At 43.2% G+C, this 18,077-nt stretch overlaps 2 protein-coding genes across 3 annotated transcripts in view; one reads left to right on the forward strand and one right to left on the reverse strand.

Moving 5' to 3' along the window:
* The window catches only part of Ppat (phosphoribosyl pyrophosphate amidotransferase), a 34,211-nt gene extending 31,913 nt beyond the window's left edge, over positions 1-2,298 (reverse strand). The window contains exon 1 of the mRNA XM_032916612.1: positions 1,616-2,298. Within this exon, the coding sequence (XP_032772503.1) occupies positions 1,616-1,743 (128 nt within the window). The 5' untranslated portion in view covers positions 1,744-2,298. The remainder of the gene's footprint in view (positions 1-1,615) is intronic.
* Paics (phosphoribosylaminoimidazole carboxylase and phosphoribosylaminoimidazolesuccinocarboxamide synthase) lies at positions 1,960-17,811 on the forward strand. Of its 2 annotated transcripts, none has more exons than XM_032916614.1 (10): positions 1,960-2,042; positions 2,428-2,494; positions 6,330-6,527; positions 10,719-10,897; positions 12,305-12,484; positions 12,589-12,702; positions 13,025-13,108; positions 14,890-15,070; positions 17,185-17,343; positions 17,582-17,811. In XM_032916614.1, the coding sequence occupies exons 2-10, from the start codon at positions 2,479-2,481 to the stop codon at positions 17,746-17,748; spliced, it is 1,278 nt and encodes a 425-aa protein (XP_032772505.1). In that variant the 5' UTR covers positions 1,960-2,042; positions 2,428-2,478; the 3' UTR covers positions 17,749-17,811. The 2 variants fall into 2 exon arrangements, with proteins under 2 accessions (XP_032772505.1, XP_032772504.1); XM_032916613.1 differs by lacking the exon at positions 1,960-2,042 and adding an exon at positions 2,217-2,321.
* The last annotated feature ends 266 nt before the right edge of the window (positions 17,812-18,077 follow it).

The raw sequence follows: 18,077 nt of genomic DNA on the forward strand, positions 1-18,077 counted from the left end.
ACCTTATCTTTATTGTACTTACATTATCTAATCATACAGCTTTCTCATATAAAAGTATAGGAAACAAAATAACATAGGGACACGTGACTAAGTAAGTTGTAGCTTGTATATTTATTTCTTGAGACGGGGTCTCACTGTATCTCTGGCTGGCCTATTTGCTATGTAGCCTCAAAAACTCTAGAGATCGGTTTGCCCTTGCCTCTCCAGTGCTTTGAGCTGGAGGCATATGCCACAGCACCTGTCAACTTGTAGCTAATTTAAAAAGACAGACACCACATACAGTCCCCTCACCCCACCACACACACTCTCACTCTCTCAAAACAGTTCTTAAAAAAGCTTCTCTTTCTTCAGGCTCACATTTAAGGAGGGAGACAAATGAAACATGAGGGGAACTTTCTAAGTAACCGACCAAAATGTAAACACAGTTAAGAAAAAGATGGAGTCCCTAATCTGTCCTCTAAAATTCTCTAGATTCATTCCCACTGTTCCTAATGGGATATTCACAACAACATTTAAAACATTATTCACTACTGCTCCTCAGAATCATTTAATTTCTCTTCTGGGTTATATGCATAATCTTCTGACTAACCCCACATACTAAGGATTGAACCTACAGCTCCCACTGATCTAGGTAAGTCTACCAGTGAGCACATTCCCACCTCTTAGCTTTTTAAGATTATAATTGATTACATCACTTCCCCTCCCCCTTTCATCCTCCAAAATCATCCATATACCCTTCCTTTTTTCATTAGTTGTCACACGGGTGCTTAGTCCTAAGTACGTGAATTCAACCTGCTCAGTTTATAACCTTTTCTCAAGATAGACTCAAACATTTTGTGTGATTCACCCCAGATGCGTTTTAATGAATAAGGAGTATACAGAATGTGAAATGGAAATTCAAAGACTCCGGACTCTGGAAAATGCAAAAAGACAACTTCTAGGTTAAGTGTGGTTAAGGGAAAGGTAATCAATCATTAGCGATGCATGTGGCACCCAAACTTGGACAATCTGACCAGTAGCTCTGCCCTTGCAAACAAAGCTTGCAAGGCTCTGGGCACAAAACAACAAAAAAACAAAAACAAAAACAAAAAATAACAACAAAAGAAACTTCAAGTGTTGCAGGTCCTTCAGCACCACCATCCTACAGAAGCTTACTTATCTCTAGAACACTCAGTCTAGTTTCAAGATCTTAACGATCCCTTCCCAACCTGGCTAGTGTAAGCAAACTCCAGCATAAAAAAAAAACCGCGGGGAGAGATGCACATTCTTGGGGTTTACCAGTAAAGAGCATTCGGGAGGAATGCGACAGGCTACGTTAATGTCTATGCAGGCAAGGTGTATCCCACCCCCACTTGGTCAATCTCCTGCGTAGGTACTGGTCCTGATTCCACAGATCCAGCTACCCTAATCGTGACCCACCTTCCTAGTCTCCATCCACCCTCCTAGCCCTGACCCACCTTCCTAGTCTCCATCCACCTTCCTAGTCCTGATCCACCGTGTTCCTAGCCTGATCCACTCCTAGTCTTACGGTGCCCGCAGCACAGAGCTGGGAAGCGGCTCGTGGAACTGAGCAAATACTTGCCACTCCACCCCCACCCCTCATCCTGTTGCTCACCGGTGCTGAAGCCCCACGAGTCCCAGAGTGATCACATGTGGCACATCTAGCTGCGTGGGCCAGTCTCCAGAAGCGATGCACCCGAACACACCACATTCCTCACGGATCCCCGACTCCTCCAGTTCCATGGCGCCGCCGAAAGCACGTGGAGGGACCTGCTGCTGCGGCGTGGTCCAAGCGCCAACCAGCTGTCCGCTCCGCTATAGAGCGCCTCAGAGGCTCGAGCTACAGACTGCCTCCTCCTTCCCCGCGGGCTAGTATCTCGCTACTGCGGCGGCGCTACTCCAGCTCCCGGCCAATCAGCTAGGACACGGGACGGGGGCGGAGCTATGGAGTCAAGGGACTGGGGTTAATCCTCCGCGGCAGAGGTCAGGATCGCTGCTTTTCCTGCACGTGGGAGACTCCGTTATTTTCCCGCTCCCAAGGCGTAGGTGATGAGAGTAGCGTAGTTAATCGCGTTGGTCCCTCAGAAAGTTTGAGCCGTGCGTGTCCCTGGTCTCACGCCGTCCCCCGGCCATCAGGACTTGGTCCGATCCAACCCAGAAACCTCTCCGGCCGGCGGGGGCCCGCAGCCTGCGCGCCACTTTTCGCGGACTGCGGGGGAGGGGCCGCCGGAAGCGGGGTCGCGTCAGTACGCCTGCGTGGAGGGAAGCCTGGGGACGCGGTTCCTGCCCCGAGCAGCCAGCCGAGTGCTTTGGGTTCGCTGGTGGGTTGCAGGGCTGAACTTTTAATAGCTGCTTCTCTGGGGCGTGTCCGTGGGCTGCACCTCCCTTTTCCCGCCCTCTAATCCTGTGATCTCTCTTGTTTTCCAGATCGCTGCCTCTTTTTCCCGCGCGGTCTGCTCCTCTAGTTCACCTAGGATAATGGCGACAGCTGAAGGTGAGTAACTTGCTTTCGGACCCGCTTGGGTGCCCCTAGCCCTCCGAAAGCTAGCAGGCTTGACGCACATGCGTTTGGATCTTAGCCCTTCTGGCAAAGTGCGTGGTCGGCTTCCCCAAGACGGCGCCTGGGCCCCGGAGCCTGAACACGTGGTCCAAGCGCTTGGAGACGTGCGATAAACCACTAAGCACCCAGAGCCTCCCTAAATGCCCAAAAATGTTCCCGGGACTGGAGGAAAGTAGTAGAGCGGGAAGCTACTCTGGAGAAATGGCCAGAAACTAACGAAACGTGCCTAGAAACCTTGTAATAAGCAGATAAACAACCGGGGAAACCTAGCAGAATTTTTGTTTACATTGGTAAAGCTAATATGCCAATAATCTCCTTTGCTGTAAGCTTAGTAGTTTAAACTGTGAAAACAGGTCCCAAATTTTTGGTCAAGTGCTGCTTTGCAATCTCAGGAATTTGGGATTATGGGCTAGTAACAATTTCAGAGAGTGCCAAAATGGTTGGCAAAGTTTACTTTATCCACTTTTTAGTTGATAGGTTTATAGTTACATTACCATTTTGTCCTTGCATCGTAAGAGCCTCGGGAAAGGTAGTTCTTACCTTTTATACTAATAAAACACTGTCTTGGAACAACACAAGTTTCTAGGTTAATAATGAAGCAAATCGTGTGGGCGCCTCAACACATTTTTTCCCACCTATGAAAACCAAAAGAACCCCCCACCCCCTACACAAACACACACCGAAGTTTAGGTGACACAGCCCTATCAAATTGGGATTTAGGGCCAGAACTTGTGAAAATTTAGAATCTAACCTCTTTCTTCCCCACATCTGATGTGTCCCTGTGTGGACAAGGGCCCAAGAAGGTGTTCACATCCAGAGTTTAGTTTAGAATGGTTGTGAACTACCATGTAGGTACTGGGAACTGAACCTGGGTCCTATGTGAAAGTTATTCACTGCTGAGCAACCTCTCTGGCCTCTGCTTTACTTTGTTCATTGTGTATCTGTGGTTTTGTGCGCTTGAGAACAGGTACAAAATCCAGGTCTGCTTTGAAGCTGCAGTGCCTGTAAGCCACCCAGTGTAGCTAGCTGCTGTGAACTGAATTCGGAGCAGTTTCACTCTTTCAGCCCCTTTTTTCTTTAAATAAAAGTCTTGACTGAAACTCCTTTGTCTTCCGTATTAAGTCAGTACCTTGTGGCTGTTTGCTGCTCCTTAGTAGTCAGCGGCCCCGTGGTTCTTGGGTTAAGTCTACATGGCTGGTGGGTGACTAATGAACTAGATGGGCAACAGTGTCAGGCTGAGCTCGGAGATTTTCAAAAGGCCTGGGAGAGGACACAAACATTAAGGAAGTTGGAGTTCTAGAAAGGAAATTTACAGCTCAGCTCAAAACTGGAGTTAGACCCTGCAGGGCTTTTTAAAATTTTGTTAATTCTAATGGACATTGAATTAGGAAAGTGCTGATTCATCTTTTACGTCACTGAACCACACAGCGGCAACTGTTAGCCAAGTTTTAGTCAACAGTGTCAACCCAGAATCAAATTAGCTTAGTTGGGGGGATATTTACATTTATTTAGTGCTAATTAGAATTGTAATCTCAGGTACCCAAAAGCAAGTAGGCATGAATGGTGTATTAAGTTTTTTACAAGATGACCTTTTTATAGTTTTAAACCACAGGAAAGCTTCCTAACAAGTCACAGGAGTATAGTTGATGTGGTGGCCACTCCAAAGGCCACCTCACATAGTTGTGACCAACTAAAATTTTATTCAAGAAGGACTTGTCCTCTTGTATCCATTATTTGTTTTTTCCTATCTACTTGGTTGCTTCTTAATCACAACCAATCTACACGTGCCTAGAACACTAAGTGCTGACCTTGACTTGGCTACCTGGTCTTACCTCCTAATTACTGATTGACAATTCTGATCATTCTCCAGGTCTCTTTCAGCTTTTGATTTGTCCTAGACTTCTCTGTAAGGTGGTCCTGCTGTGACTATGATATCCCATTGTCTCAACCTTTTATTACGATTTATTTATATCAGCTTTCTAAAAGACTTAGGTCCCTTGAGAGCAGAAACTAGACTTCAAATGCTGCTCTGTCCACAGTCCCTGGCATGCAGTAAAATTGGAAAAGTACTGAGGATAAATGTTACAAGATGTCTGATCACACTGTGAACCTCAAGGATGTGTTATTTACCCAAGAACACTGTTTCTAGTTGTGATGTAGCTCAGCCCGTGGCACATATCTTTAATACCAAACAGTAAACATAGTTTGTAGAAGGAAGCACCCATGTTAGAAAGTGATATCTAATTGAGTGGCAGACAAACTGATGAATCAGAAAGACTTGACTAAATAGGATGTGCCCAACTCTCACAAGAGAGAAAAAAGGGAAGCTACTTACGGTGATGTGCAGAGAAAAGGAGTCAGTTTTCTTGGGACAGGTTGAAGAGAGGCTACAGACTAGACACAGGTGAAGATAGAACGGACCAGGAAATGAGAAGGGGCCAGGAGATTAGAGCAGATTGTTGTTAGACTGAGGTCAAGCAGAGCAGTTTAGGAGAGGGAAAAAAGCCAGATTGCATCAGTCAGCCTGGAGACTAGTTTGAGCCAGAGCAGCTGAGGTGACCCAGCTACAGAGCTCAGAACTAGAAAGGGTGAGCTTATTCAGCAGGAAGTCTCAGAGGCTGAAAACAGTCTAGGCCAAGATTAGAATGTAGGGAGACTAAAAGCTTCCAGGACCAGGTCAAGGTTAGCAGGCTGAGGCAGTGAGCCTGGAGACATTTACTTACAGAAGAATAAAGTTATTTTTGCAGATAAGAACATGAAAAACTATCCTAATACCTTTAAACTTTGGTTCCTTTTGATTTTCATCTAAATCATTCTAATTAGCATCTAGTATCTTAGGTCTTATGAGTAACTTAAAGTTAGATGGTTTTGCCTGGTCTGGTGGTACGTATCTTTAATCTCAGTGGGAAGCAAATGGATTAGAGTTTGAGGTTAGTCTGGTCTAGGAAGGGCATTCCAGGCTAGCCAGGACTGTGGGGTGAGACCCTGTCCCCCGGGAAAGGAGAATGCCCCCCTGTTTCCAGATTCTTACTCCTCAATGCAGAGGGTAGTGATGGCAGAAGGTTGAGAGATGCCTCAGCTGGGTTAATGGAAATGTAACCCAAGGAGAACCTGTCGGTGTCCCCACGCCTCGGGCTGGAGAACTAGCTTCAGAACTTCACAAAGTTTTCCTTTGGTTTGGAATTGTTTGTTTTTCCTTCGGTGCTAGACTTTCGACTGGACCTTTTACATGTTGGGCAAGCTCCAGTGAACTGTGCACACATTCATTGCCGCCACTACTTACCTGATTCTTTTTTTTTTTTTTAAATAAGCAAAGGAACCTCTTAGGTTAATTTGAAATGAAGAAATTGTTCTGAATTTTCTCATTTAGCCTGCTATGAAATGTCTGGAAATAAAGCACTCTCTTCCTGTGAGTTAGTTTAAATAATCTATTGTAGTTGTGTATACAACAAATACTAGTATGGCTACAATAATTTTAGTTGTTTCAGTTCAAAGACAAGCTGGTAGAGAAAGCATGGTGTTGATACCAGATGATCCGTGATTATTTCTAGGTCGGAATATGCCATGTGTGACCTCAACTTCTCTGAGCCTTGTTTCTAACTCTAAGGTTGTAATTAAACTAACACACAATTATATGAGTATAAGGTTCTGTGTAAGTGGTTTTTATTGTTTTTTTACTACTGTCTATGCAGTGATTCATCATTTTTAATGGATTCTTTACGATTCAGGAAATCTTAGAATCTGGTATAATTCTGTTTTATTCCCACAGTACTGAACATCGGGAGAAAGCTCTATGAGGGTAAAACAAAGGAAGTCTATGAATTGTTAGACAGTCCAGGAAGAGTCCTCCTGCAGTCCAAGGACCAGATTACAGCAGGAAATGCAGCTAGAAAGAACCACCTGGAAGGCAAAGCCGCCATCTCCAATAAGATCACCAGCTGCATATTTCAGTTGTTACAGGAAGCTGGTGAGTGCCCTTTGTGTCTATTACATCTAAAGCAGGTAACTCTGGGAGATGGCTGTGTTTGAATTGACCTGTTAGGAATGTCTCACAGGCTAAGCTGCATATAAAAAGAGTTTTAAGGTTCACTGTAACAGGTTCCTGGTTTGGAAGTAATGGTGTTTAGGTTCTAAAGATGGATGCTTAAGCTAGGATAGCCCAGTGATAAAGCTACTTCCTTAGCCCACATAAAGCCTTAGGTTTAAACTTCAGTGTTGCCCACTGTCTTGATTCCTTTGCTGTTACCTCAACCAGGGCAAGAAAGAATTTAATTTGGGGCTTACAGTTCCAGGGAGTCCATAACCATCATGGCAGGAGCATGCAGCAGACAGGCATGGCACTGGAGCAATAGCTAAGAGCTTGCACTGCAAGTAGGAGGCAAAAAACTGGGTGTAAAAGTTAGGGTTTTACTCCTGTGAAGAGACACCATAACCAAGGCAACTCTTCTAAAAGGCAACATTTAATTGGGGCTGACTTAGAAGTTCAGGGGTTCAGTCCATTTTCAAGGCAGGAGCATGGCAGCATCCAGGAAGCCATGGAGCTGGCGGAGCTGAGAGTTCCTCCTCTTGATCAGAAGGCAGCTAAGACAAAGATATTAAGGCCCACACCCACAGTGCCATACCTACTCCCAGCAAGGTTACACTCAATAGTGCCACTCCCTGGATCGAGCATATACAGACCACCACATTCTCACTCCCTGGCCTCCATAGGCTTTTTCAAACACAGTAGTCTATGGGGGCCATACCAACCCATAGCATAATAAAAATGCATTCAGTCTAACTTCCAAAGCCCCCATAGTCTATAGCAGTCTCAACAATGTTCAAAATCTTTCCTGAGATCTATCCAGTCACTTAACTGTCATCCCCAAAGCAAGACTGGAAACCAGCTGGGCAAACTCTAAACTCTGCATCTCCATGTCTGATGTCAGCAGTCTTCAGGTCTCCAATTCCTTTCCCATTTTTGTTGACTATAACAAATTTCTTCCTCCTGTGCTGGTTCTACTCGGTCAGCAGCTTTCCTCAACAGATAACCCACAGCTCTGGCATCTTGAACATCTTGGAGTCTCCCTTCAATAATACAATGCCTTAGTGTTACACCTTGGTTCAATGTCTGGGATCCACACATGATCTTCTGGGCTCCTCCAAAGGCGAGGGAACTTCAGTTCTGCCCACTGTAGCACTCTAAGCTCAGGTTGATCCACTCCACTGCCATTGCTGTTCTTGGTGATCATCCCATGGTACTGGGATCTGCTGCTGCAACTGGGTTTCACCAGTAGTCTTTCACAGGCTCTCTTCATGGTGCCAAGCCTCAACTTCTTTGCATGACTGAAGGATGGTTCCAGGCCATCAAATGCAACTGAGGCTGCACCTTCTCCAATGGCCTTCCCTGACCTCTCACAGTGTCAAGCCTCAGCTGCTCTTCATGCCTTCAAAACCAGTACCACCTAGGTGACTCTTAGACATTACCAAATACTGCTGCAGCACAAGTACAACCTTGGCTATCTCTGAAACACAGCTTCTTTGTGCTCTCAGAAAACACCAGAAGATTTCAACTCGGTGATGCTGGTCTCTTAATCACCACTAATTTCTTAGCTCCAGCTAACCAGCATCAATTGTCTTGGTAGTCTCCTCCTCTTGACTATAAAGCCAGAGACACATGGCCAAAGCTGCTCTTTGCTGAGGCTGGAACATGGCCTCCCTGTTCTGTTACATCATCACCAGCTTTCTGTTTTCCAACTCTTTCACACTGTCTAGCATGGCTATCCTGGAGCTCTACAGATTGACCTTGAATTCAGAGATCTACATGACTTTCCTGAATGCTGGGATTAAAGGCATGTAATGTCCTACCTGGATTACTTAGAACTTGCTCTGTACTAGGCTGGCCTTGAACTCACTGATCTGCTGGCCTGTCTCTTGGGATTTAAGGTGTGTGCCACCAAGCTTGAACCTCAAATAGTTGGGTGGGATTTTTCCCCAAGGTCACCACTCCCTTTTCAATTTAATATTCTTGACAAAGGATTCGGCTCCATTTCACTTCTTGGTGCCCCTTTAATACTCGAACCATATATTTTATATTTTTCCTTTCTAAGCTTGCTATGATTGTTCAAATGCTCTCCATGAGACTGAACAGAGGACACAGTCTCTGCTGGGCTCTTCTGAGACTTCCTTTGCAGTTGAATATAAATCTTTTTATCGTAGCCTCAGATGACTCTTCAGACAAGGGCAAAAAGCAGCCACCAAAAAATCACAGAAATAGTCTCTAGAGCATATAGTAACATTCTTCTCTGAAACCTCTAGAGCCAGGCTTAAGTCTGATTGGGGCTGACTTAAGAGGTTCAGTCCATCATCATCAAGGCAGGAGCATGGCAGCATCGAGACAGCCATGGGGCTGGAGGAGCTGAGAGTTCTACATCTTGATCCAAAGGTAGCTAGGACAAGAGTATTAGGCCCACACCCACAGTGACACACCTACCCCAACAAGGCTACACTCCCTGGGCCAGTATGTATAGACCATCACACTGAGAATAACTTGTGCTTTCGAAATATTGAAAATGCCCCAGTATCAAACTTTCTCCAGCAAGGCCACCCCTCCAAAGAGTTGTGCCAACTGGGAACCAAGCATTCAAACTACCTCCCACTGTGAGAAAATTCAAAGGAAACAGTTTCCTACAATTTTTTATCAGCCATGTGAGTCACCAGTGTAATTTCCCACTACAAGGCCATCTTTAGCCTTGGGAATTTTAAAAGACGCCTTCCTGGTATTAGCAGCCCCAAATAACAGCCTGAATTCACTCCCTGGAGTGCTGCACAGTTGTTCTTTGTTCTGCCCCATTGAGGACAGGGCAGAACTGTAAGTCCCTCTTCTGCTTGGAAACCCTGAGAAGTATTCCATGATAGCAACTGTGCCTTCCTATCCTGTTCTAAGGGGAAGAACTTGTGAAAAAGTTAAAGAAAGAAGACTTTTCTTCCATTGGAGAAGTTAAAAGATGAAACAAAATCAGAAGTTGTCTATGGGGTGTGAAGGAAGGGCAGTTGGGGTTTGGTTTATGTGTATGCGCAGAGGAGGGTGTCCAGTCCCATGGAACTAGTTACAGGTGCTGGTAAACTGCTGTGCACGTGCTGGGAACCACATCCAGCGCCCTGCAAAGGCTGTTAACTGCTCTCCAGGCCTGGAATGTGGCAGGCTTCAACTATTAAAGAAGTCGTTCGTTTCCAAGGTCACCACATAAAGCAAAAGTAGCAGAGAAGCAAGCTGGGTTCCCTCAAAACTGAATAGCTGCAGTGTTCCAGACGGTACTTGATGGATGCCTTCTCAGGGATTATTTAGGCAGTTAAAGAAAAGTATCTTCAGAGTTTAGGGCTATTGATAAGGTAGATCAGCCTATAAGGATTAATATGATACCAAACTGCAGAACTAGAATTCTCTAGTCACGCTATCTTCAGAGGTCATTTGATGCCACTTGGATGACTTACGTGGCTTCTACAAACCTAGATAAGTAGAGGAGGAGACGCCTGAAGGTGAATGCGTCCCTGGAGTGTAAAACGCTGAACACCAGTCTTTAGGTCTCATGCATGGTTTGCCATGCGATACTGAAATGAAACTACTGTTTGATAAATAGAAAAAGTCATCTTATTTTGTTAACCTTAGATGATTTTAATTATGTGTGTGTGTATGTCTGTGTGTGAGTGCAGGTGCTATAGAAGGCCAAAGGCATTGGATCCTCTGGAGTTAGAGTTACAGGAGAGTTTGAGCCTCTGGTCATGGGTGATAGGAACCGACTCTGGTCCTTAAGGATCGTGGTGAGCACTCTTAACCTGTGAGCCTTCTCTAACCCCATGGCAGCATCTTCTTTGGTAGATGTTTGAGTCGGCTCAGGAGGTACTTGCCATACAAGCCTAGCTTTCTGAGTTTGGCCCCCAGAAATTATGTTAAAGAGGGAGGAGAACTGGTCTTTGACATGTGTGCATGCATGCATGCAAACGCACAACCATATGCATGGTCCTTTGACACTCATGCATGTGTGCACATACACATAAATACACGTCAAAAGAAATTGAAAGAAAATTGAAGAATGAAAACTTTGAGTTTTAGATCTTATCTACCTTCCTCAAAAGAAAAAACTTCATTGCTTTTCCCCCTTTTATTGTCAATGTGTAGGTATAAAAACTGCTTTCACCAAGAAATGTGGGGAGACTGCTTTCATTGCACCCCAGTGTGAAATGATTCCAATTGAGTGGGTATGCCGAAGAATCGCCACTGGATCTTTTCTCAAAAGGAACCCTGGTGTGAAGGAGGGGTATAGGTTTTATCCACCAAAAGTAGAGATGTTCTTCAAGGTAATCGCTTTTGTGACTTAGAATTAAAAACTCAAAATGTTAAACATTGAAGCCTCTGAAACTATATGTATCCTACTAGAAATTATGTTGATAATGTAGGATTACATTAGCAATGATAAATTAGGTGTTGGGAGAGGGTCTGTGAAAATGTTTTTTGACAAGATGGGCTAACAAAAAAAATTTAAATGAGCAGAAATCAAGAAGAAAGTTAGCATCTTAAAAAGATTTACTTGTACATTGGCCTGGTGGTACATTCCTGCCTACTGTTTAAGTAATGGGTTGGAGAGGTGGCTCAGCCGTCTAGAGCCTCCGGAAGGGAGGACCCAAGTTTGAGCCCAGCACTCAATGGTGGCTTGTAACTGTAGTTCCAAGAATCTGACGGTCCCTTCAGGCCTACGGGAGCAGTCATGCATGCAGGCAAAACACCCATAGTTACTTATAAAATGTATAGGAAAGAACGGGTATAGGAGAATTGCTATTTCAAGGCCAGCCTGAGACGTGCGATCGGACCTTGTTCAGAAAGATTTTTGTTTTGTTTGTTGCATTTGAAATTTTTACTTAGGAAGGGAAAGGGGTTTTGAGTTTGCAGGAATTTGTGACTTTGGTGTTTTGTTTGGAGACAGGGTTTCTCTGTAGCCTTGACTGCCCTGGAACTTGCTTTGTAGACCACGTTGGCCTTGACCTTAGAGATCTGCCTGCCTCTGCTTCCCCATTACTGGGATTTTTGTAAATTTAATTGTAATGTATAACAACTTATACAGCTAACTGATTAAAAATACACTTGACATTATTTTCAAACTGTGTGTGATGCACATGCATGTAGGGAAAACATTCATATGCAAGGGAATGGGCAGATTTGAATGAATTATTTCATTGCCTAGAAGAAATGGCTCATCTAAGAACTTAAGAATAATTAAAAATAAACAAAGCAGAGGCTGGAGAGATGGCTCAGTATGAGAGCACTTGTTCCAAGTTCAAGTCCTAGCCCACAGGACATCACAGCTACTCTAGTAGTTCCTAGGTATGCAGTACAGCCTTCTGCCCTCCACAGGCACCAGGCACACGTGGTGTACAGATGACATGTGTGCAGGCAAAACACACATAGACTTAAAAAGGAAAAGTAATGATGTTTTTTTGTTTGTTAGGAGCAGTCAAATTGGCATCAGAATGGCAGAAGGCAGCACTTGCTGCTCTTCAGAGAACCAGAATTTGGTTTCCTCTTTACACGCGTAGCACATATATAGACACACAGACAGAAATGAAAGATAAAAATTTAAAGTAGACTTTAAATAATTACTTGAATCATAGGATATTCTGGGAGATTAGATTGAATAGCAATTCTTTGATACATATTCTGGAAAGTTAAATTGTAAGATTTAAACTAACTATTCTGTGCCTTATCCTTAGGACGATGCCAATAACGACCCACAGTGGTCTGAGGAGCAACTCATTGCTGCAAAATTTTGTTTTGCTGGACTCGTTATAGGGCAAACTGAAGTGGATATCATGAGTCATGCCACACAAGCTATTTTTGAAATTCTGGAGAAATCCTGGCTGCCCCAAAACTGTACGCTGGTTGATATGAAGGTATTGATAAAATAAGGCAATGTAAAAGTAAACGTCGTAACTAAGAAGTGTCTTTAGTACTCTGTCATTTTCACATTATTTCCTTGGCAATGTGCTGCTTCTAGATTGAGTTTGGCGTTGATGTAACCACCAAAGAGATTGTTCTTGCTGATGTCATAGATAATGATTCCTGGAGACTATGGCCATCAGGAGATCGGAGCCAGCAGAAAGACAAACAGGTATGTAGTGTTTGACCTTATTTATCAAGCTGTGATAGAGGTGAAGGGGGAAAGGATATTAGTCTTATTGATAAGTGCTTAGTTTTAAAAGTCATTTCTCAGGCTCAGCAGTTAAAAGCACTGACTGCTCTTCCAGAGGTCCTGAGTTTGATTCCCAGCAACCACATGGTGGCTCACAACCATCTGTAAAGGGATCCTATGCCCTCTTCTGGTCTGAAGACAGCTACAGTGTACTTGTATACATGAAATAAATAAATCTTTAACAAAAAAAAAAAAAAAGATAGCAGAAGAAAGTAATTTTCTAAATTGTTTTATTTTCTAGTCTTATCGGGATCTCAAAGAAGTAACTCCGGAAGGACTCCAGATGGTAAAGAAGAACTTTGAGTGGGTTGCAGACCGAGTGGAGGTAATTCTTCTAGCAAACCTGTTGCATTTTATCTCATGATGTCGTGGGGTGACAGACTAGCTCAGTAGTTGGTAAAGTGCTTGCTTGCCTTACAAAATCAAAAACCTGACTTACAATTCTCCATGTAAACAACAAAGAAAATGCCAAATGTGGTGGCAGGCATTTGTAATCCCAAAGTTGGGCCTTCGGAGGCTGGAGGACCCCGAGGTCCTCCCGTGTTAGTCAGCATACTTGGCAAATTCCAAGCCACCAACAACCAACAGTTCTTTTCTCATCAAAAAGGAAGGAGGAAAGATGTGGCTGACCAAAATGGCTTAGAGTTTAAATCACTTACTACACAATCCCAAAACTTTGTTCAATCCCCAGAGCACATACACAGAAAAGGCCAAATTTACAAAGTTCTTTTCCTTCACATTTGCACGTGTACATTCACAAAAATAAGCAGAAAAAATTTAACTTAAAGAGAAAATTCTGGGTGGCACCCAAGGGACATCTGAAGGTGTTCTGAGGCTTCCATACATACATACACATTAAAAATGAAAAATGTTTGAAAGCAGGCATGATGGAGCTTGCCAACAACTTTAGCTATTCTGGAGGCTAAGACATAGAGGGTTTCAAGGCCAGTGTGTGGAACCTGATTGAGTGAAATTGGCTGGAAAAAAAAAGAAAAGAATAAAAAGAGAGGCCTTTTAAGTTCTGTTTTCAGTGACTTTGAACAAATGGATTGCTTTAGGAATGATCACAGCAGGCTTCGTACTGCTCTGCCAGAACTCTGCCACTGAGTTAGTCATGCCCTTCCCAGATGCTGGTGTGGAAACCTGAGATCCCGTTTCACTTAAATGTTTATTACTACTGTGAATCCATGAAAGGTGAGCGTGATTCATCTGAATCATAATCACTTCATAGACCAGTATTTCCAACTTACCTACATCTACTATTCAAAAAAGCCAACCAGCAGATTGATAAGCTAATTTGGTTGACTACGATTTAAACATTGAACACAATGTGCTAAGGGCTCTGGCCTGGAATACTTTGCTACTGTTCTCTGAATATTGAGAGGCTTAGGAGGGCAGTGGGTTTGGAATGCGTTCTTTTGTTTTGTTTTGTGAGAGGGGGTCTCACTATGTAGACCAGGTTGACCTGCCTCCATGGTGTGGGGATTACAGTTTATGCCACAGTGCCTTGTTGAGTTTGTTGCTGTTGTAGTTGGCCAAGTTTGTTGTTTTGAGTGATCTGTTTTGTTCTGTTCACAAAGAAAAGGCCAGCTGTGTGTGGTGGCACAAACTTAGTCCTAGCACTTGGAAGGCAGGTATGGCATCTCTGAGGTTGAAGCCAGCCTGCTCTAAATGGTGTTACTGTCTATGAAAACAAAAACACACACATGCTGGGGATGGAGCTCAGTTTAGAAGTGCCTGCCTAGCATGCATGAAGCCCTGGGTTTTATTGTTCAGGACTGCATAGAACAAAGTGTGGTGGCGTAAGCCTGTGACCCCAGCTTTCAGGAGATCAGAAGTTGAAAGTCATCCTCAGTTACCTGTGAGTGTCAGTCAGGTCCAGGTGGGCTGCTTGAGACCCTTTCAAACAGGGAAGGAAGAGAAGAGGGAGAGAGAGACCGTAAGGAAAAATAGGAAAACCATTTAGCTGGTACTTGAAGTAAGAATACAGGAATTGCAGGCTATATAACATCCAGGCTCAACATCCTGACATACACAAAAAGAAAAGAAAAACCACGGTTACATTGACTGTCACCCATTTTTCATAGTCCTGTTTTTCTTTTCCAGTTGCTTCTCAAGTCAAACAGTCAGTGCAGGGTGGTAGTGCTGATGGGGTCGACCTCTGACCTTGGTCACTGTGAAAAAATTAAGAAGGCTTGTGGAAACTTTGGGATTCCGTGTGAACTTAGAGTAACATCTGCACATAAAGGACCAGATGAAACTTTGAGGATTAAAGCAGAATATGAAGGTAAACTTTAAATAACTACAGAATTGCGGTTATTTCTGATTTGGATAAAAGATTTTAAAATACGTGCTTAAAAGAGCCTTTCCTATTTTTTAGGAAAATCATGTATCATACATATACTTTTGTTTTAAGATTCATTTATTTTACCTATATGAGCACACTGTCTCTGTCTTCAGACACACCAGCAGAGGGCATCAGATCCCATTACAGATGGCTGTGAGCCACCATGAGGTTGCTGGGATTTGAACTCAGGACCTCTGGAAGAGCAGCCAGTGCTCTTAACCACTGCCCCCTACTTTTATACTTAATCTTTAGAAGGGATGCTTTAGAAGCCTCTAAAAGAACAAGAGGAAAACTCACAGTACAGGTAGAGAGGATCTGGAAGCCTGCCTTGGCTGGATTCCCAGCACCCACATCAGGCATCGCACAACTGCCTGCGACGTCACATCCAGGAGATCCGACATCTTATGGCCTTGTGGTTACCTGCATGCATAAACTCATTCAGGCACACATGATTTTTTAAATAATCTCTGTAAACATGGCTCAGTGACTTAAGAACATGTAGCTTAGCCCCAGGAGAATCTGTCACCCTTTTCTGGCCTCACCGCACACGTGTGCATAGACACACAGCATAGAGGCAAAACACCCATACATGTAAGAACTTTTTAGAAAGAACAAGCATGAGAGAAAACAGACTGGAGCTGTGAGGAAGTGTGGTCTCCTGTCTACGTAGCAGCTCTCCTTAGCATTGACACTTGTGTGCCCAGTGGAGGAGGAGGCCGAAGCAGCACAGCCTCTCTGGCATCTTTGTCTGGTTTCTTGGAAGCAAATAAGAAAGCTATAGTTTCAGTAGATAGTACATTAAATAAACGATAGGATATCGATGATATAAAATACTGGAATCTGTTCACGAGAAAACTGGTTTTGTTTTTGTTTTAAAGACACACCAGAAGAGGGCATCAGATCCCATTACACATGGTTGTGAGCCACCATGTGGTTGCTGGGAATTGAACTCAGGACCTTTGGAACAGCAGTCAGTTCTCTTAATCACTGAGCCATCTCTTCAGCCTGACAGAACTGTTCTAAACAAGAAAAAAATGATTCCCTCGAGATTTCAGACCCTTTTAATAAGCTGAGACTCAAATTCTTTCCCAGTAAAAAAATAAAAAATATAGATAAAATTTTAGGTGGACTGAGATAATGTAGGTCAGTTGGAAAAAAGTGCTTATTCAGCATGTATGAAACCCAGGATTCAATACCCAGTACCGCATAAAACCAGGAGTAGGTATCACACCTGTAATCCTAACAGTTGGGAAGGTAAAACAGGAGGATTATTGTGAATTCAGAGTGAGCCTGGGCTACAGAACAAGACCCTCTGTTAGATATAGCCAGGCTCTTAAAGATTTTGAAGTGTGAATATGCACTTTTTTGGTGCTGTGTTTTGATATTGACAATTATTGAGCCTAATGATTAAGTCTTAAGCATGTTAAGCACTTCATCTGTGGGTGCTATACGAAATATATTCTAGCACCCAGACACTATAATTTAAGGAAGTGTCTACAAAATCTCTAATTCCTATTAAATGAGTCTCCTGGCACCACTTAAAAAACAATTCAACATGAAAGGTAGCTGTTCAGTTTGTGAAATTCTTCATTTTGCTGAGTCTAAGCAGGAATAGCAGAAGGAAGCTGAGGCAGCCATTCCCTCACTTACCTCATGACATTCCTTTTACACAACACATCTCAGAAATAGGCAAACCTGTTCTGCCGAGGTTTGCTTACAATACACTTAAGTGACAAAATGAACAATACATTTTGAACTTACATGTATAAGTAAGTTCAAATACCTTCTCAATACCTTTTTCTATAGCAAACTACTTAAAGATTTAAAGCTCGTTCGTTCTTTATTATTTTTACTGTATGTGTGTGCAGATGCATATACCAGTTGCAAGAGTTGATTCTCTCTTAGGGGTTCCAGAGGCACACAGGTCATCAGGCTTGACAACAAACACCCTTCGTCCACTGAGCTGTCTCACCTGCCCTGCACTGTTTGTACCTAGCAATTGTTTTTGTTGGAAAAAAGAATAGAAGGACCTGACTGTCTTAAAATTTCCATAGGGGATGGCATACCTACTGTATTTGTCGCAGTGGCGGGCAGGAGCAATGGACTGGGCCCAGTGATGTCTGGTAATACTGCATACCCGGTTATCAGCTGTCCCCCAATCACAGCAGACTGGGGTGCTCAGGATGTGTGGTCATCTCTGCGACTGCCCAGTGGTAAGACCTTGAGAAATTTTTGTACTGTGTGTATAACCAGAATTTTGAGATACAATCTCACCTGTTAATAGTTGATGACATATTTAACCACAGCCTACTATTTTAAGTCAGGTTTTATAATTTTTAAATTATTTTATGCTTAGGTGCTTAAGTATGCATCTTTAAGAAATAGGATTTGGGTTTATTACCATCTTTTTCTTTTTTAATTTTTCTGTCTTTTTCTTTTCTGAACCAATAGGTATTGGCTGTTCAACTATACTTTCTCCAGAAGGATCAGCCCAGTTTGCTGCTCAGATATTTGGGTTAAACAACCATTTGGTGTGGGCCAAACTTCGAGCGAGCAAACTGAACACGTGGATATCCTTAAAGCAGGCTGATAAGAAAATCAGAGAGTGCAATTTGTAATAAAGCAATTTAATTTGTAGGAGAAAAGTTACATATTCCTAGTTTGGATTTAAAAAAAAAAAATCAAGCAAAATGATTTCACATCAGAGAAAACAATTCAGTTTACTAAGGAGCAAATGGCCCTCAACGTTTATGAGTTGGTACATTGTCAGTGGATATTATTAATATTTTCTGGCTCTATGTAGTGATATGTCCCTGTAGCCTTAGCACTCTAGAGGATCACTAAATTCAAGGCCAGCCTGAATTGTGTATTGAGACCCTGTATTTGCTGGGGAGGGGATCTTGGCACAACGCTGCTAAATTACATCTCGCTTTCTATATAGTCATTG

Source organism: Rattus rattus, chromosome 11, assembly GCF_011064425.1.
Source record: "Rattus rattus isolate New Zealand chromosome 11, Rrattus_CSIRO_v1, whole genome shotgun sequence".
NCBI lineage: Eukaryota > Metazoa > Chordata > Mammalia > Rodentia > Muridae > Rattus > Rattus rattus.

Excerpts from the sequence above, each read along its gene's own strand:
- Paics (XM_032916614.1), top strand. Across the intron at positions 12,485-12,588 it reads GTACGCTGGTTGATATGAAG|ATTGAGTTTGGCGTTGATGT; the intron begins GTATTGATAAAA and ends TGCTGCTTCTAG. Across the intron at positions 15,071-17,184 it reads GATTAAAGCAGAATATGAAG|GGGATGGCATACCTACTGTA; the intron begins GTAAACTTTAAA and ends AAATTTCCATAG.